At 42.4% G+C, this 19,818-nt stretch overlaps 2 protein-coding genes across 5 annotated transcripts; one reads left to right on the top strand and one right to left on the bottom strand.

Moving 5' to 3' along the window:
* Positions 1–868: 868 nt before the first annotated feature.
* Positions 869–8,202, bottom strand: mzt2b (mitotic spindle organizing protein 2B). 4 transcript variants are annotated; one of them, XM_085793110.1, is made up of 5 exons: positions 8,060–8,202; positions 5,125–5,313; positions 4,826–4,995; positions 3,339–3,476; positions 1,006–1,415 (listed from the first exon to the last, which is right to left on the bottom strand). In XM_085793110.1, the coding sequence occupies exons 2-5, from the start codon at positions 5,298–5,300 to the stop codon at positions 1,270–1,272; spliced, it is 630 nt and encodes a 209-aa protein (XP_085649236.1). In that variant the 5' UTR covers positions 5,301–5,313; positions 8,060–8,202; the 3' UTR covers positions 1,006–1,269. The 4 variants fall into 4 exon arrangements, with proteins under 4 accessions (XP_085649238.1, XP_085649236.1, XP_085649235.1 ...); XM_085793109.1 differs by lacking the exon at positions 8,060–8,202 and adding an exon at positions 5,565–5,668; XM_085793111.1 differs by lacking the exon at positions 8,060–8,202 and adding an exon at positions 5,598–5,620.
* trim23 (tripartite motif containing 23) lies at positions 8,079–19,479 on the top strand. The gene is made up of 11 exons (XM_085793108.1): positions 8,079–8,191; positions 9,196–9,358; positions 10,887–11,008; positions 11,118–11,396; positions 14,344–14,526; positions 15,107–15,322; positions 15,468–15,602; positions 16,504–16,633; positions 16,741–16,851; positions 17,767–17,891; positions 18,679–19,479. The coding sequence occupies exons 1-11, from the start codon at positions 8,090–8,092 to the stop codon at positions 18,856–18,858; spliced, it is 1,746 nt and encodes a 581-aa protein (XP_085649234.1). The 5' UTR covers positions 8,079–8,089; the 3' UTR covers positions 18,859–19,479.
* Positions 19,480–19,818: the final 339 nt, after the last annotated feature.

Genomic DNA, 19,818 nt, shown 5'->3' with positions numbered 1-19,818 from the left:
TTACATTAGATTAAAATAATCCCATTGATTTCCAACTCAAAAATGCACTTTGCACTTATTGTTACTCCCCTACTCTGGGATAATGGTCTAAGTCTACAAAACTCTGCACAGCGAAGGTCAAATAAGTAAAGTATAAGAGACATATGGTCTCCACTGCTTGTGTAGTACTGAATGCCAGAAGGCCGTTTCTATATTCATCTGCTGAATGGGGTAAGTTTCTTTGTGTACAGCTTAAGTCCGAACAAAACTCAAGGGTGTAGTAGGAGTTCGTGAGGAGGCCAATTGTGGTGCACACCTTAAACCTACAGAGGAAACGAACAACAATCCAGCTGTGGACTCAACGACTGGGCAGACAGAGCATATGCAGAGCTTTTTATCTGAAAATGACACCTGCATTGTCATGATAAAAGCTGCAAGTGAACCAAAATGGTAAAGTCACGGTCCAGATCATCACTACAAGCACCCTCCCTTCACATTGTCACACGAAAGAAAAGGGTAATAGAGTATTTTTCTTAATGTAACTAATAATTATTAACTTATATGTTTTTACTTACTTGCTTTTAATTTTCGGATACCAAGTCACTGTCGCTCTGCTCAGAGGAAGTGTTATAACTTCTCTTGTGTTGTAAACTCAATCATGGTTGAAGTTCCTGGTAAGACCAGTAAGTAAACAGCTGATGCTTGTTAATATTGAATTATTGCAATACCAAAACTTATAATGAGCTCATTTCAGAGTCGAATTGTGAATCTATAATGTTACCAGAATTTGTATTTGTAGGAGAGGAAATAATTAGTAAGTATAGGATCAGTGCATCCCTAATAAAGATGAGATAAAAAGACAGATTCAGGGAGTATATTTACACTGTAATTGGGTTTATTACACATTAATCATAATATAAAAAGTTACACACTGAATACAGACATTTTCAGTTTTCGTAAAAAAAACAACTTTTTCTATAAGTTTAGTCAGTGTTACATGGCAATGAGATGAAAGGCTTTATCCCCTGAATCAACCAGAACAAGAAGAAGGAGACTTTCTTATATTGTTAGAAGCTCAAAGGGTGGGTTTACCCAAATTAAAAAAAATAAGCAACAGCCTTGTAATATCCGTGGTATCCATCTACTCCGGCAGCTTTCATTATCCAGGTTAATTTGGACAACGTTTTGTAATTTGGGTGAAACCACCCTTTAAACAGGCTACACAGTGAAACTTACAGATAAATTGGAAACATACATATTTACATCTGGGCTCACATCAAGCCTGAGTCTTTATGTGGAGTTGATCTGTGAGGAGGAGCTGCTGCTGCCCGAGCTCTTGGTCTTCTGCCCTCTGGTGGCGCTGGACTGTCGCTGCACCCGCTGGCTGGACGACTCCCTGCTCTTCTCGCTGTGGCCCGCTCCAGCTTTACTGCGCACTGTCGATGAAAAGAGTAAGAAAACACAGCGATGAAGACAGATGTTGAGCTGTTATGACGGTTTCAGGCAACAAGGTAACAGCAAAAAATGTAAAAATGGGATGATGACAGGGTAAAATGAAAATGATGGAAGAAAAATGCATATCACATGACATGGATGAGAGGAGATAGATGGATCCAGATTTCTTACCTTCTCTTTAACTGTGGTTGCAACAGAGCTTCGTATTTACACTGCATGCTTGACTTGACTATGGCTCGACTTCTGGCAAGAACCATAAAGTGACCAGAAAGTGCTTTAAACATCTGCATACTCTGACACTTCTATCATCTATGATATCTAATGTCCAGCTGGATCGGTTCTAACTACTACTATTTACTACTAACACCACCAGGAACTAACAGTACACTGCTACGAGGTGGGAGTGGAAATCTCTGGGAGTTTTATCGTTTCATATTTTTGGGTCAAAATTAAAGGGATAGTTCAATTCCCATTGCCATAATCCCTATAGTTTTAGGAGTAGGTTCGTTACATTTAATTCTCGGTGCAAGCTATTTTTAGAACGGTGGAGCAGAGCCGCGAGCTGCTCAGAGCTACAGAGCAAATGCAGAGACTGCTCGCCGAAATACTGCCCCCGATGGGGACACGCATCAGCAGTTTTGCATGAATTTACCTCGAAAACAACTCTGTCTCCTAACGTTCTGTTATTATCTCATAGCGTGGTGAATGTGCAGGTCAAAACTTGTCCACCAGAGCGTTTTGGAGTTGTTGGATTGTGTATTTGATTAGTTTGATGAGAGAAACCAAGAAATCCCATGAGCCTTGGTAGCATAGCTCTGAGCAGCTCGCGACTCTGCTCCGCCGTTCTAAAAATACCTTGCACCGACAATATAAGGTAACAAACCTACTGCTAAAACTATAGGGATTCTGGCAATGGGCCAATTTGCCAAAATGTTGAACTATCCCTTTAAAGCTAAATACTGATTATTGATTCAAAAACTGCTGTTTACCCCAGCATTGATTAAACCAGGAGTTCTTAATTTCATAGAAACTACCCAGCTGTAAATTTGTCACACTAATGTCCTCTCTGATATCTCTGATTCTTTGAGTCTTGTCTTCTCTTATACTGACAGACTACCCCACCCTTAAACTAAAGGCAACTCTCACCACAGCTGCCCTACATGTATTTAGTAGCCAAGTTTTAAGTGCCTTTTGAATTATTGAGAGTAAAACACTGTGAGTTAACTGGGATGTTTTCTATATTAGCATAATTCTACTCAAATTAAAGCACTTTATTGTGGTTTTCATCATCCTATTTCAGGGGCTGAGGAATCCTGTGTGTTAGTCATGTTAGGTTCCTTCACCATGAGGAAATAATCACATTTATTAATGTGTTCAAAGTCCTTGTTTCACTGAAAATCAGGCATTTTGAATAATATTTTTCTCAATCACATCTAAATACAGAATAACGCACTGAATTCTACATTTTACTTTGTTTCAGCGCAGCATTTTTCACGAGGGAGGTGAAACCACAACATCGACCATATAGTAGAAATTCGTTTTTGAGTTTCTAAATAATTCATTAAAAATAAAATAAAATTAAATCAAGCTTTCTCTTCTTACTGGTTTTAAACAGCATCCACTAATTTTTTTTTTTTTTTATATAATTTTAGGCACAAAATATCAAACACGGGTTCTACTCTTCTACTCCACACACTCATGCATGTACACACAGACACACACATGCATACACTCAGTGTAGTCATGAAATGGAGAAAGCACAGCATGTAGTTTTGGCACAGTCCTGTGTCATATTGCAAGCAAACAAACATAACACTTGTGTTAATAAAAAAAAAAAAGGAAGGGAGGGAGGGGGCAAGCAAGAGGACAGATGGAGGAGAGGGACCGAGTGCAGCGGAGGGGACCTTGAGAGTGAGGAGAGCTAGAGTCTTGGGGGCCGTAGACCACAATCTTAGTGTTGACCCTTGTGGCTCTGGGGCCAGATGCTGAGGGGGCAGCTGCAGCGGGTTTAGGGCTCTTTCCAGAGACCAAAGAGTCCTCTTCTTCAGGAAACAAAGAACGACAGAAAGAAGAGGATTCATGGGCGACAACAGACAGAAAAAACCCAGAAAACGCCGTGAAGTACACACACAGTGAAGATCAGCGGGCGGAGCAGACTTTGTATTTTGTACGGCCTTCGTCTTCAGTTCACCCTCCATACGCTCTCTATGGTGTGAACTGAGGAGGGCGTTTAGTTAGTGAGAGGGATTTAGGTGATGCAGGGTGCAGGACAAGAAGCTCTACAGTGCAGAGGAAGGACGAGGAAGACTGAGAAGTTGAGTTAAAGAAAAACAAATATTTCCAGCTGTAAATTGAGCTTTAGCAGCTGTAAAGGTCAAAAAGCCAAGTTCTTCCCCAGTGAAAATGTTACAGGTCACACACGTGTGGAGACTGGAGGATGCTGATAAGTCAAAATGTCTGCCATGGGGGAAGGTCTTCAGACATTTTGGCTCCCTCATTCACTCATTTACTACCCAACGCCCCCCATATAACAGACACTCAGCAGTTTGCTCTGTAACGAGCAGTAAATTGAGATTTAAGACCCTTGTGAATCATCGTCGTTTTGCGTCGTCACTGAAATGTCATGGCTATAAAAAGCCGTCACCTTTTTGCTGCACGCACTCATGCAGAAGGGAAGACACAGGAAAACTTCCCATTATTCTGACTTGGTATTAATATTCACACATTATTATTATCATATTGTTACTCCAAGCTATGATTGAACACCAATAAAACAGTGTTGAAATGAGCTATGTTTGTATTTCTTACATATTAGCAAGTGAAATCAGTTATAATCAATAGAGCTCCTATGAAATAAGTTTATGCAGTTGTATTAGTGTTGATAGAGCCAGTGGTGGTGCATTTACAGTCGTTCTATCAACACTTTGTGGTTTTCAAGTGAGCAAACTAGCATCCATTAGAAACAAGACTGTATATATGTGAATATGGAGTTATAAAGAGGAGGAAACACTGTTTTCTGCTTCTCCAAGGAAATAATCCTTCACAATATCACATGAACACGTTTGACAAAAGCACAGGTGCGAATAACAACATAAAAACAATATTCATGTTTGTTTGGTATGCAAATACTGTATGGGATTGTTTTGTTTTTTCTTCACATTAATCAATAGCTTCGATTGTGTGACTTTGCATATTCAACAATCGCCCCTTGTTATGAGCAGATCTGTGACTAAAATGTCCACAGTCTGCGAGATATTCCTGCAGGACTGTGATATACGATGCTGGATCAGGGCATATAACTTCCTCTAGCTTCAGTCTAAATAAGACATGTGTGAGTAGTTTTCTGTAACCTCGTCACTCACGTCTTTCTGTCTCCAGACAGTACACTAACCTCTGGGCTCTGCCGGTGCTGTGGTGGTGGTGGTGACGCTGGCGGTGTGGGAGGCAGTTGAAGACTCAGCGCCGGCGCTTTCAGCCACTCTCTGACCTGCACACATCGCCTTCAGAGTCTGGAAGACGGCTTGAGGAGCCACATTCATCTTCAGCAGGTCCACGATGATCCTGTGAGGACAAAAAGGGAGGAGGAGGAGTGTGTATGAGAGAGAAGCAGAAAATAGTGTTTCCTCCTATTTATATACCTGCATGTAGACATATACAGTCTGGTTTCTAATGGGCTGACAGTTTGCTTACTTGAAGACCTCCTGGTCTACAGTGATGCCTGCAGCCTGGGTCAGTTCAAACAGCTCCATTTCTTCAGCACTGAGCACTTTCTTCTTTTTTATTGCATATTTCTGCACGTTGGAGGTGACCACCAGCGCAGGGGAGTCTGGGGCGGAGGGGATCGTCTGTTGTGGTTGTTGAGCCATCGATTACAGATACCTGAGAGGAGCAGGTGAACTGTAGGAATAAATAAGATTAAATATGATGCAATGAAACGATAAAATATACATAAACAAAGCTGGATTGTTGAAACCAGAGAGGTGCCCGCTCTGGAGGGAAAACACAAATGATTTCGACCTCCTCTCTGCAAATGTTAGGCAAACATACGAGCAACAGACACGGGAGTTGATTAAGCGACCAAAAAGCTGGTTAATGAAATTAAAACATAACACAGTAAAATAAACAACTACCGTTTAAATAGCAGCGATGAGCTAAAATCAAACCTTCTGCTTGAGCCAGGCGAGGCGCGCCAAGAATACGTCATTATCAGGGGGCAGGCCGTGCCGCATTATGGGAATTGTAGTCAGTTGGAAAAAAAAAAGTTCGACTTACAGGATGTAGGCCTGTAGCTACAAACAAACAAAAAACAGTATAAAAAATATATATATAAATTTAGTAGTGTGGCCTCTGTACAAGCTAAGCCATTTTAGCTGTAGAATATATTAAATTAGGCTACTACACTACAACTACATTCAAATTCAATTATTTTATTTGATAAAGAGGGACAATGTACATTGATAAACATTTTAAAGATAAAATGTAAATGTACTCAATTCTAGCTAAAAGGCTAATTTCCATTGACAGTCCCCTATACTGAAATAGAAACAAGCAGGTTAAAGAAAACACAAAGTATTTAAAGGAGTCATCACCTCGTTTTTTATGTATCCAATCCCCCTTTAATTGCTTTGAATCAGTTCTTAAAACTTATTGGAAACATTTAAAAAAAAAAAAAATTCAAACATAGAGCTTGTTCTGACACTTTTTCATATGGCAACTTTCTCTCGTGAGAGTAGGCGCGAGGTTTTGACTGGTCCGGATGTTCAATGTATTAATATGTAATGAGGCGCGCATTGATTGGACGCAGGGAGGACAGAGCCGGAATGGTGGCTGGCCCTGTGGGCTACATGCAGGCTGTATTGGAAACCGCATACCTATGCTGCTCTGTCATGTACCGTAACCATGTTATAACTTCATAAAATAAAACAAAATTGTATCGGTTCATTGTAAAACATGTGTTTATTGATGCAAATGTGGTGATTTCTGTACGTAGGCTACAGAGCCCCGGGGCAAAGCTGCTGCTGCTCTGCGTGAAGCTTCACTTTTCATTCAAACAAACTAATACGACTGCCACAATTGTTAGATTTCATCAGTGAGACAAACGTTTATCACCTAAAAAGAATTGAACCAGTCGGCGGTAAACCTCTACAAACCTGCGGGTAAGTTAATTAACAAACGTTTCCTCCGCGGGCATGACAACGTAGTTTGACCGGTTAACGAGCAGCTGCAGGCGGGTTGCTGACGAGTCACTCTCCGCTCCTCTGCCTCGCTGGAGCTGCACTTCTCCCAACGCGAAGCAAACTTCTAAGCCGTCATTTGGATAAACTAACCGCACATTGGGGATCTAAACCCTTACTTTCTCGCATGAATAAATATTAAAACTTAATAAATTAACGACCCTTTCCTCCGGCGGCACGACGACGTTGTTATCGGCCGGCTAAACGAGCACTGCAGGCGGGTTGAGGAGTCACTCCTCCTCCGCTCCTCTGGTGCTCACTGCAGCTGGCTGCGCCTCACTTCTCCCAACGCGGAGCTAACTTCTAAACAGCCGTCATTCGGATAAACTAACCGCACATTGGGGATCTAAACCCTTACTTTCTCGCATGAAAAAATATTAAAACTTAATAAATTAACGATAGTTTCTTTCGGCGGCATGACGATGTCGTTCGGCCGGCTAAACGAGCGCTGCAGGTGGGTTGAGGAGTCACTCCGCTCCTCTGGTGCTGGCTGCAGCTGGCTGCACCTCACTTCTCCCAACGCGGAGAAAACTTTAAACAGCCGTCATTTGGATAAACTAACCGCACATTGGGGATCTAAACCCTTACTTTCTCGCATGAAAAATTATTAAAACTTAATAAAGTGACGAAATAACAGCGCTACAGTGGGAAATAAAACAACCCGTAATGGCGGCGCGGCAGAAGTCGGGGTGGTGGAAGAGAGGTGTGTTTATGAAAGCAGGCGCCACGGTGACGTCACCGTAGGCGCAGAATCAAAATCTCGTAATGTTGAGGTGCGCAGCCTCATGAGCTGCTCTGGCTTAAACAAAGAGCCCAAACGAAAAAACTCAGCCACTTTCAAACCCCAGGTTTTCAGGCAAGTTTCCACTGAGGTCCAACACCAGTATACATGTTTTAACAAGGAAAAATGCGATTTCCGGGTGATGACTCCTTTAAAAACATGGGGCAGGTACCCCCCCATAGAGGTACCCCCTCTACATGATTCATGATTTTTATTTATTTATTTATTTTTAAATACTGGTTGTGACAGATAAGTCAGTGGTTAATGGCGCTTGATTTTGTTAATTTGGGTGTTGAGCATAGTGTTGAGCATGGTTTAGCTCTCAGTCAAATTTTCCTGGGGCTACCTGGCATGACTCGACTGCGCATGCGCATTAAAAAAGAGAAACGCAGTTGAAATAGTCGCTTTTTTACCGAAATTTCTGGCACCCTATCGGTATCATAGCAACCTACTGAAATACGGCGACCAATTCATGACATTATAATGACTTTCATTGTATTCCTACGGGCGAAGGTAGTCGAAAAACCACCGCACTGTATGCTAACTAACCGATGCTAACCGCGTCTAAAGAGCCAACCCGGAAGTGCATGCGGGGATTCTCCTCTCGCACCTGCTCGTTCGTCTTCGCCGTCGACGAAGAATGGCCGCCGCTGCTGCAGCAGGAATAAACAAGCAGGGCGCCGTAGCGACGATGGAGCCCTGCATCCGACACGGCAGGGGAGCTAATGGAAACACGGTTAAGGTGAGTAAATGTTGTCACTTCGATCCGCAGCTAGATGATGATGTTCCCAGCGGCTGTTGTGCTTGTTGTGCGTGTGTTTTTGTTGTGGTGAGCGGTGCACGCAGGGCTGGTGCTGCTGCTGCCTTCGTGGCTCCAGATTTTTTTGGGTGAATGCTGCTGCTGCTGCGTTGGCGTCGCTAGCCCTTGATGCCAAACTTGTCATCCATATTCGATCAGAGCTGCGTATGTAAAAATGGAAACTGTGTCATAAGAAGATTAGCCCCCTAACTGCTCACGCATTTCACAATAAATCTCATTTGTGCAACAAAATGAGAGAGGCAAAGGCGAGTGTTTCAGTGCCTGCAACATGCTAGCAGGCAGCAGTGCCAGAGGATTACCATCGTTAGTTAGCTGGCGTCTCTCTGCACAAGCAGTGGTGGTTCACTTCACTGCAGCTCCTCTTCGGTGTGTGTGTGTGTGTCTGCAAGTTTGAGCCTGCTTCTCTGAAAATTGTGACATGCTAATCAAAGAAAAATACATCAAAGATGGTGCACAAGCCAAAGAGGGTTAGTCACCTGAAACAAGATGAGTCAAGGTCTTAGATTTGTAAACGCCAAGATCACAGTGAACCAGCTTAACACTTTTGATTCATCATTTTTCTCTGGGTTACTTGTCAGATTAGTGAAATCTGTACCACTGCAGGGCTCCAGACTTGTACATTTTTCATGTTATTGCGTGTGCAACTAGTAAATTTACTGTGTTTTTGTTTTAACACTGGTAAAATGTGGAAGGGGCAACTTAAAGTATCTAGTATCTGTCATTGCAGGTGGCATGAATGAAAAGGAAATGTGGATATTTGCTTTGCAAGTCAATTTACAGTGGTTGCCCCTACATTTTCTGCTTGCCACTGTGCTTCTAGCACAACAAAGTTAGTCTGAACCTATTAATTTTCAATGCATTTGCAATAGGATTTTCTGGTGTTGATCCAAGCTGTGTGTGTATGTGTGTGTCCCTTTTTTTTGCAGGTGCTGGAGTGTGGAGTGTGTGAGGACGTCTTCTCTCTCCAAGGGGACAAGGTCCCTCGTCTCTTGCTCTGCGGTCACACAGTGTGCCATGACTGCCTCACCCGGTTGCCCCTGCACGGCCGAGCGGTCCGCTGCCCCTTTGACAGACAGGTCACTGAGCTGGGTGAGTGAGGAGAGAGAGAAGGAGAAAGAGGGGATTTCTGTTGCTATAGTAACTTGTAAAACTATGCACTTCCTGCCTTGAAAGGTCAACTTTTTTTTTTTTAAGGCGCATTCATTCATGAATGTACCAATTGTTTTTAATATTGTTGTGCAAAGAGAAGTCTAGTTCAAGTTTTTTGTGTGTGTGTGTGTGTGTGACTTATTCCTGGAGAAAGTTCGACGCACATTCAGGATTATGCAGGTTTCTCTTGTTTCAGCTGCAGAGAAAATGTAAACACTAATGGAAAGTTGGTACTTAAAAAAAGAAAGAGATGATACTGGCTTGATGAAAACAATATTTGACAGTCAAAGCCAGTGAGAGCCAACTTTTCATGCATCACTGAAGCTCTCTGCAGGATTTCTGCTCTGAGTCAAAAGAGAACTGAGCTGGAAAATGTCAGGTAACCCAAATAAAAGTGAGGCTTATAATCAATGGTTTGATCATGTGACCAATTTCTGCTCATTTTTGACACCGTTGCATGTAGGGATGTCACGATTACTTGTTTTCACAATTAATCGCGGTATTAAACGCCACAATTAATTGATCGTAAAGTTTCCTAAATACCGTCACTTTCCAAAAAAGAATATATCGGAACCATATCGGCAGATGTGCACCAAAGTAAAGGAAGATGCACAGATACTGGTCCATTTATCTAACATAACACTAAATGTTAGTGTGTCATTTGTAATTAAAAAAATGTATTAAAGCAGTACTAAAGAACTTTCAGTTTTGGTTGAGTTTGGCGGCGCCTGTGGACCAAAGCGGTAGTGTTTTGCCTGAAGGAAGACTCCATTTCCCATGAACACTAGCGTGAAGCCCTGTAAATATCCTGCATTAAAATTAACAGAAGACATCAAAACTAAGTTTCTGTTTCCAGTGGATCATTTCAAAGTGAAAACACAAACATAATCCATTGCTAAAGTGCCGTTTTGCCTGTTCCCTCCTTGTTGTGACTCGCAAAAGTGAAAGTGAAAGTAAAGTGAGAGCAGGGTTCCTACCATGCTCCTCAAAGCTGCTTAGTGCCAGAGAAAGAGATACAGACCCCCTCAGACCACGATAGAGGTGTCATTCAACTTGTTGTAAGTCGATGTATCATCACAAAAGTTATGAAATTATTTTATGAAGGCTGAAAAGTTCCTTAGTGTTGGTTTAAAATAAACTTAAACATTTGGTATAGATGACAATTAATGACTTAAATATTTCAAACACTTTCCCCGAGGAATTAATAGCTGGTCCTATATTAAGAGATTAGTGATGTAATTATATTTTGACTATATTTGATTTTACACATTCATAGTGTTTTGAAATTTAGTGATGCATAAAAATCATGATAATCGTAATACCGTGTTTTATCTTTCTGACAATAATCATACCTAGAAAATCTATAATCGTGACATCCCTAGTTGCATGTGTTGTTATTACATTACATTGTCCTCAGCATCTTTGGATTGAGGATAGAAATCTTTAATTTTCCTACACATCTGTTTAGGCGACTCTGGAGTTTGGGGTCTGAAGAAAAACTTTGCTCTGCTCGAACTCTTGGAGCGACTCCAGAATGGAGCGACCAACCAGTCGGGAATGGCGGAGGACGCTCTGAAAGGCATGGGAGAAGTAAGGGAAAAACCGCCACCGCTGTTTCACTGTTTCACTGTTTCACTAACGGGCTCCGACAGCTCTGTGACCCTCTTTTCATCATCCGTCACTCTTTCTTTTCAACCAGTGCATAATCCGCTGCGACGAGGACGAGAGCCACACGGCCTCCATGTACTGCACCGTGTGCGCCACCCACCTGTGTGCCGAGTGCTCCCAGCTCACCCACTCCACCCGCACGCTGGCCAAACACCGCCGCGTGCCGCTGGCCGAGAAGCCCCACGAGAAGACGCTGTGCCTGCAGCATCAGGTCCACGCCATCGAGTTCGTCTGCCTGGAGGAGGCCTGTCAGACTGGGCCGCTCATGTGCTGCGTGTGCAAGGAGTACGGCAAGCACCAGGGACATAAGGTAAGTTAAAGGGATAGTAGCATTTTTTAAAAGCCAAATAGCCCCTAAGTACTTTAATTGCAGTAGAAGACTCTCTGCACTCCTCCCGTTAGCAACGCCAGCCCATAATAGCCCTGCCCAGAGATTTACAACATACATTGTTGTGAATGGACCCAAAGAAACGGCCTATTTTCGCGGCCTAAAAGAGGTTTTACGTGAAAAATAATACACAGTTCCATTGTTTGCTATAATATAATTTTTTCCAGCCCCTCAAAGTGCAGGAAAAACGCAGTTTTTATTTGGACCTAACCAACTCACGTATCCCTCCGCCCAGGGTTAGCGCCCGCCGATCAGCAGTTGGTTAGGTCCAAATAAAAACTGTGTTTTTCCTGCACTTTGAAGGGCTGGAAAAAATTATATTATAGCAAACAATGGAACTGTGTATTTTTTTTCAGGTAAAACCTCTTTTAGGCTGCGAAAATAGGCCGTTTCTTTGGGTCCATTCACAACAATGTATGTTGTAAATCTCTGGGCAGGGCTATGGGCTGGCGTTGCTAACGGGAGGAGTGCAGAGAGTCTTCTACTGCAATTAAAGTACTTAGGGGCTATTTGTAGATCATACAACCCCACTTTTAAAAAAAATGCTACTATCCCTTTAAAGACACAGTAATGACTAATGAGGGCAAAGCATCAGTGTTTTAGCACCAAAAGTGTTATAAAATTGTTTTGAATAGACCATTTCTATGTTTATAAACATTGATGACGTATGTTGTGGGCGGGGCTTCACTGGTGGCAGAACGTGACAGCTGATCTGGTGTCAACAGTGGAAAGCCGGCATCAAGAGCGATCAAATCAGAGGAAGATGGATCATACAGAGGCCTTCTCTGATTATTTTAATGTTTTGTCAACAGAAAACAGGTTGTCATACCTGAGTAGGCTAAGTTAACGATTAGCAACGGAGTGTGTTGTGTGTTACGGACCGACGTAGGCTACTGCCTAGGGACACAAAACGCTGCGTGGGCGATCATCAACAAGTCCATCAACTACGGTATGACAGCAAACTGTAGCCTACTTGTATGGCTGTATATTACAGTTTATTTAACGGATCCATGTCTGTTATTTCTGTATTAGTCAGACCGTTGTTAGGCTATATATCACAGACCGTTGCTAGGGACACCGCTCATGACCCGATGTGTGTAAAAATGAATGAATGAATGTCAAAATAAATGAATAAGAGGGTGAACGTGTACACGTGTTAACGTTTACCCTGAATGAAACAGTAAATGTTTAATAAAAATCCCTAAACGATGCACGCAATATCTATATTTTATACACTGACTGATAAGAGTATTTTTTCCGTCGAAAAAAGGTGTAGGACGGGTCGTCTTATATTCGGGGTCTAGATATTGTAGCCTACATGTGCAAATCAGCGGGTGACACCAAACAACGTCTGCCCAAGCAAGTCAGAGCTTTTATTTCTCTCACACTCACACACCAGTGACCTAGAGATGCAGCTGCATCTGAGGGGACGCGCGTGTGTTGCCGCTTCTCCACTACACAGTTACAGCTCGGCTCTACTCCACTCGGTTTAGGTCCTAGTTTAAATCACAGCTGAGTTCTTTATAGTTCCTCCTCAGCAGTCGTTGTATCACCCCAATTTCCACTGGGTCCGTCAGCGTGGCGGTCACCGCTGATCACTCCCTCTAATCAGCATTTCACCGGTCTCGCCGCGGCACGACTCTCTTTTTTCTCTCCTTTCGTCAGCTCCAAACTCACTGTTCTGCACCGCGATTATGAAAATTAAATAAAATTCACCCTCTAATGTGGCTCATCATCACAGCTTAGGGTCGTGCTGCAGCCAAGCAGCTGCGCTGCTTTTTAAAGTTGAGCTGTATGTCAGGACCTATGGTCAGGACGTGTATTTGTTGCTTACTTCCGGTATTTTTCTGCCACCAGTACGTCACTGTGACGTCGACGCCGAAGTGGTCTATAGAGATATTGTAAATGTGTTACTTCCAGTTTATAGAAATAGGAGTTGGCTACAATTTGATATTGAATTTGAAAGACTTTGATGAGTGCTGTTGATGGGCAATATCATATATTCACAAAGGTGGGTTGGGGTTGGTTGGCACATGTAATTCCAGTGATTCTGATTAGGTCTAATGTAAATAACCCCCACCCATCCCACACCAATTACATGCATATTCACCACGCTATGAGATAATAACAGAACGATACGAGACAGAGTTGTTTTAGAGGTAAATTCATGCAAAACCGCTGATGCGTGTTTCCGTCGCTCTGCTCTGCCGTTCTAAAAATAGCTCGCACCGACAATTAAAGGTAACAAACCTACTGCTATGACTATGGATTACCGTATGTCAGTGGGCCAATTTGCCAAAATGTTGAACTATCCCTTTAAATTGGATTATTTCTCTTTCTTTTTAGGATTAAATCTTCAATTTAATTTATATTGGTTGCTTCAGACATTCATTTTTACATTGTGCCAAGTCAGGGTTTCCCGCAGCGCTTTCCTGTTAAGGCGGCCGCCTTAACAACAAAGAGCTACCGCCTAAACTAACATCTTAAAAAAAAAAAAAATTGTAGCGATATTCGCCGCCGCCCCCCCCGTCGGACGAGTGGCCGCATCCTCTCACACACATACACACCACAGAGAAGCGGCACGGCGCGTCCTCCCCCGTCGATCGATTCCCCCCCCCCCCCCGTCAACAGATCTCCGCGCAACCACCCCCCCACCTCCCCGTCGACAGGTCAGACACCACCTTAACTAACAAATTTTCTGGGGGAAACACTGCAAGTGCAAACCAACCCCATTGCACACTATGACTTTACTCATAATTCAGTTCATTTTAGAAAATAAGTGTGGATATTAAAATAATCTTTGAATATTCTCACATAAATGATGCCACAACCAGCCCCGTTCTCCTCTGACCGTCACCTCTCTTTTCAGCACGCAGTTCTAGAGACTGAGGCGAATCAGATCCGTGCGTCCATTCTGGACATGGCCCACTGCATCCGCAGCTTCACAGACGAGGTGTCCGAGTACTCGAGGAAGCTGGTCGGCATCGTGCAGCAGATAGAGGGAGGAGAGCAGATAGTGGAGGACGGAGTTGGCATGGCGCACACTGAACACGTGAGATGTGACACAAGCAACCTCTCATTTCATTTCATTTCATTTTGATTTATTTCATTCATGGTTCTCACATAGTTGCACATATACATTGTGTACACATTTTCATCATGAATGAAAAGGAGCAGGATGAAGAAAAAACTCTCCCTGTTGTTACAAATTTCATTGGCTTACTTCAACACCCATATTATACTCTGTTTCAAAATATTAAAAATAATGAAACATAGTAATGACAAAAAAACAAACAAACAAAATAACGGTAAACACCACTCATCTATCTATCTTTTTCTTTTTTCCCCTTCTTTTTCTCTTTCTCCTTCTTCTTTTTTGTAAATACTTATCTTTTCTTTTTTAAACATTTTCTTAAACTGAGACATACTTGTACAACTTTTCAATTCCTTGCTTTGTGAATGCCATAGTTTTACACCTGCAACAGAAATACACATTTGTTTTAAGCTTAACCTTGCAAATGTATGTTTAAAATCAAGCTTCAGTCTGAACCTCTTCTCGTCTCAACCTCTTCCTAAAAACATGAATGATTGTGTGTTTTAACGTCCTCTCCACGTCTCTCTTTCTCCGTCAGGTCCCTGGCACAGCGGAGAGCGCGCGCTCCTGTGTCCGGGCGTATTTCGCAGACCTCCACGAGACTCTGTGTCGGCAGGAGGAGATGGCGCTGAGCGTGGTGGACGCCCACGTGAGGGAGAGGCTGATCTGGCTGAGGCAGCAGCAGGAGGACATGACCATCCTGCTGTCTCAGGTGTCCACCGCCTGCCTGCACTGTGAGAAGACACTTCAGCAGGTAGGAGGCGTTAAAAAAAACACACGTCAGTGAAAAACAATGGCACTTTTTTTTTTTTTTTTGCCCACTCAAGGATTATGCCTCCAGTTTTTCTCTCTCTTACACTGACGGTTGTCCTCTGTCTCCTCTGTCTCCTCGGCTGTAGGACGACTGCAGGGTCGTGCTGGCGAAGCAGGAGATCAGCTGTTTGCTGGAGACGCTACAGAAGCAGCAGCATCAGTTCACTGAGCTGGCAGATCACATCCAGCTGGACGCCGGCATCCCCGTCACCTTCACCAAGGTACGCACACACACACACACACACACACACACACACACTAGGGCTGGGACGATATGCTTTTCTCCCGATTCGATTCTTCTACGATTTTTTGGATGGCGATTCGATTTAAATTGCGATTCTACGGTATTGCCGATTCTCTCGATTTTTAGTCTGCATTTTTTTTTTTTTTTTTTTTTTTTTTTATATATTTTTTTGGCTTTTTGCCTTTATTAGATAGGACAGTTGAGAGTGTGACAGGAAATGGGAGGCAGAGAGGGGGAATGACATGCAGGATAGAGCCACCCGACACGGGATTCGAACCGGGGCCGCCTGCAGTGAGGACTAATAACCTCAACACATGAGGCGGGTGCTCTACCAACTGAGCTAAACACCGCCCCTAGTCTGCATTTTTTAACAGTTATCTGCACACAAATACTGTAGGAGCCTATAAATGAACATACTCCATTATAGGGATGTCACGATTACTTGTTTTCACAATTAATCGTGGTATTAAACACCACAATTAATTGATCGTAAAGATTCCTAAATACCGTTACTTTCCAAAAAAAGATTATGTTGGAAACATATCGGCAGATGTGGCGCCAAAGTAAAGGAAAATGCACAGATGCTGGTCCATTTATCTACAGTTACACTGAATTGGTAGGAAGTTAAATGCTAGCGTGTCATTTGAATTGTAAAGAAATGAATAAAATAAACTTAAACATTTGGTATAGATGACATTTGGTATAGATGACAAAATGTCAAAAAAGATATCGCGATATTTATGTGAATCGGTTTTTTTTTCCCACCCCTAACACACACACACACACACACACACACACTCGGGGCATTTGCATTGATCTATCTGCCAGTGAAATCATGTCTAATTTTGAAGGGCTTGAGTTTTATATTGTGTCGTCAGGACAACCGGGTTCACATCGGTCCAAAGATGGAGATCCGTGTCGTGACCCTGGGGCTCGACGGAGCGGGGAAGACCACCATCCTCTTCAAGCTGAAACAAGACGAGTTCATGCAGCCCATCCCCACTATTGGTACATGCATTTACAACATAATGACGATCAGGTCAAACATCTATAGATATTTTATTTATTTAAATCATTATTGTGTCAAATAAATGTGCTTTAATTTTTTTTTCTAGGTTTCAATGTGGAGACAGTTGAATATAAGAACTTAAAATTCACCATCTGGGATGTTGGTGGAAAACATAAGCTCAGGCCGCTCTGGAAACACTACTACCTGAACACTCAAGGTACCGACTAATAAAACACAGTGTTTTTTTATATTTTCTAAATGTGTGATCCCTGTGGTCGAGTCATTTGAACAGTTTGTCTGTTTCGACACATTTCCATGTGTGTTTGTGATTAGTCTAGATTCTTGAAATCAAACATCTTTTTAAAGAAATAAATGAAGAAATAAAGAAATAAATTAAGAAATGAAGGAAGAAATTTGCCCTCGAGACAGAAAACACTCATCGTGCTGGAACATCTGAGCTCAGTGAAGTAGCACAGAAGCGAAACCATTTATTTATTTATTTATTTATTAATATATTGCAGCATGTGAGTTACACAACAAATTAAAAAAATGAGAAAACTCCTGTCTGGCTCGTTACGTTGAGCAATATCTGCTTGTTTGTTAGTAAAGACATGTGGACGTACGGCTGTGGTTAGAGCAGAGTGTCTGGACAAACAGGAAGGTCTGGTTTGGTATAAATGAGGTTTTGGTGACTACAGCTTCTCACTCATCTCATCGTCACTGCCACTGTGTAAAGAAGCAGAGGTAGTTGACTCTACATTCTTATATTCACTTATTTTCTGCCTCAGAATTTAATTAAATGCTGTGATAACTTGAATACTTGTGATTAATTTAGATCACGCTTTTAAAAAATGTAGTTTTATTAACATTAAAAGTTTGTTATGTGTTGATGCAGTATGACATTAGGTCATGAGTCACTGAGTCCAGTAGATTTTGGGATGTTTCATAAGATGAGTGAAAGCTTTGACCTGTTGGTGGTGCTAGAGAAGGAGAAAGAAGATCAGCAAAGTCAGGTTATAAAGATGGACTCCTCCTAATGTGTGTGTGTGTGTGTGTGTGTGTGTGTGTGTGTGTGTGTGTGTGTGTGTGTGTGTGTGTGTGTGTGTGTGTGTGTGTGTGTGTGTGTGCGCAGCGGTGGTGTTTGTGATCGACAGCTGCCACAGAGACAGACTCATGGAGTCTCACAGTGAGCTGGCCAAACTACTGACGGAGAAGGAGCTGAGAGACGCCCTGCTGCTCATCTTTGCAAACAAACAGGTACACAACACAACACAACACAGGGTTCCTACACAAGTATGGAATTTAATTTTTATACATTTCCAGGTCTAGAAAAGTATGGAAAATGGAAACTACTGTATGGAAATATATTTATCTTAATACTTATCTAGGTTTGGTCTCATCTGAAGTTGTTTGGGTAAATTATTTTGTATGCGCTATTGTACCTAGCTACAATCTCCTGGAAATCATGTGGTGACATAATGGCATACAAATTCAGAATAATGAAAGAATCGATTAATTGCATCATTTATTTACATGATACACATCTAATTAATTACTCAAATGTCACAAATTATTCGATTTGATTGATTTTTTTTTTTTTTACCAAGAAGTCTTGAAAAAGTATAGAAATTTTGAAATTTCAAGTGTGTAGGAACCCTGAAAACACAACACAAAGCATCATGGGACAGTTTAGACCAGGGGTGTCAAACTCATTTTATTTCAGGGGCCACATGGAGCGCAATTTGATCTCAAGTAGGCCAGAAATAATAATATAATAACCTATAAATAACAAGAACTCTAAATATTCCCTTTGATTTAGTGCAAATGAACCCTCCTTTTACAAAACATGTTATGAACAAACTTAAAATTTCTTGAGAAAAATACTTGTAATTTGAACAATATTATTGTTCTTCTGGCTTCTATGTAATTTTCACTCTTGGCAAATTCATCCTGGACCCTCTGTATGTTTGACATCCTTGGTTTAGACCTTTTCCCTTTCTTCTGAGCCCCTTTTTTTAAAACCTTTTTTGTCTCTTTTCCACAGGACGTCCCCGGCGCGGTCTCCGTGGAGGAGATGACGGAGCTGCTGAGCCTGCACAAGCTGTGCTGCGGGCGGAGCTGGCACATCCAGGGCTGCGACGCCCGCAGCGGGATGGGCCTCCACGAGGGGCTGGACTGGCTCTCCAGACAGCTGGTGGCTGCTGGCGTCCTGGACGTGGCCTAAAAAAAAAAACGTCCCTCCCCTCCCCTCCCCTCCCCTCTAATCCCTCCCCCACTGCCCCACACCCCCTCCCCCTCCTCAGCCTCTGAGCTCTCTTCACCGTTTCTCCTCTGACTTCCACGCATTAAAATGTAAGACAACACAGCGGCTTTAAGCCTCCGCTCCTCGTCCTTCTCCCTCCTTCGTGCAGAGGAAACACACATGTAAATACTCTTAGGCTCATTTAATGGGAACATGGAAAACAATAACTTATCTCTCTAAAGTCTGTCCTACTGCGAACAAACACCCATCCTGCTTCATTTTTCCAAGGCAGCTTCCACGGTCTAACTTTAGTTGTTTCTTCATCCTAACCTTTACGGAGACGACGCTGTTTATCTGGTATCTATAACTTAGTCGACTTATAACTTAGTCCCGTCAGATGTTACCAACGCTCCTTGTGCCCTGGCAGAGTGAACTGTATCTGTGTTTCCTGTCTCTTCATTACCCAGCACAGGTGACTAAAAGTAATATCAGCTAAATGCAGAGTAGTCTGTATCGTAACAATAGCATCATTTATAAACCGTTAATTAATTTAGCTCATCCTGAATCCTGAATAACCACAGAGCTCTTTCAGTTAAAGGGATAGTTCAACATTTTGGCAAATTGGCCCATTGCCATAATCCCTATAGTCATCATAGCAGTAGGTTTGTTACCTTTAATTGTTGGTGCAAGCTATAGCAGAGCGGCGAGCTGCTCAGAGCTACGCTACGGAGGCTAATGGGATTTCTTGGTTTCCCTCATCAAACTCATCAAATACACAATCCAACAACTCCAAAACGCTCTGGTGGACAAGTTGTGACCTGCACATTCACCACGCTGTGAGATAATAATGGACCGTTACCAGACAGAGTTGTTTTCGAGGGAAATGCAGAGACTGTTTGCTGAAAAACTGCCCCGGATGGGAACACGCATCAGCGGTTTTGC

The sequence above is a fragment of the Trachurus japonicus genome, chromosome 12, assembly GCF_045865225.1.
Source record: "Trachurus japonicus isolate A0001 chromosome 12, Traja_1.0".
Taxonomy (NCBI): Eukaryota; Metazoa; Chordata; class Actinopteri; order Carangiformes; family Carangidae; genus Trachurus; species Trachurus japonicus.
Note: the sequence above shows the minus strand (reverse complement) of the source record. Positions and strands in the feature narration are given on the sequence as shown.

Bases quoted from the DNA above. Each gene is read 5' to 3' on its own strand.
- mzt2b (XM_085793110.1), bottom strand. From the start codon at position 5,300: ATGGCTCAACAACCACAACAGACGATCCCCTCCGCCCCAGACTCCCCT. The intron at 4,996-5,124 runs GTAAGCAAACTG...TTGTCCTCACAG, and splicing joins GTAGACCAGGAGGTCTTCAA to GATCATCGTGGACCTGCTGA. The intron at 3,477-4,825 runs GTTAGTGTACTG...TGTTTCCTGAAG, and splicing joins AGCACCGGCAGAGCCCAGAG to AAGAGGACTCTTTGGTCTCT.
- trim23 (XM_085793108.1), top strand. From the start codon at position 8,090: ATGGCCGCCGCTGCTGCAGCAGGAATAAACAAGCAGGGCGCCGTAGCG. The intron at 15,323-15,467 runs GTAGGAGGCGTT...CCTCGGCTGTAG, and splicing joins GTGAGAAGACACTTCAGCAG to GACGACTGCAGGGTCGTGCT. The intron at 16,634-16,740 runs GTACATGCATTT...TTTTTTTTCTAG, and splicing joins GCAGCCCATCCCCACTATTG to GTTTCAATGTGGAGACAGTT.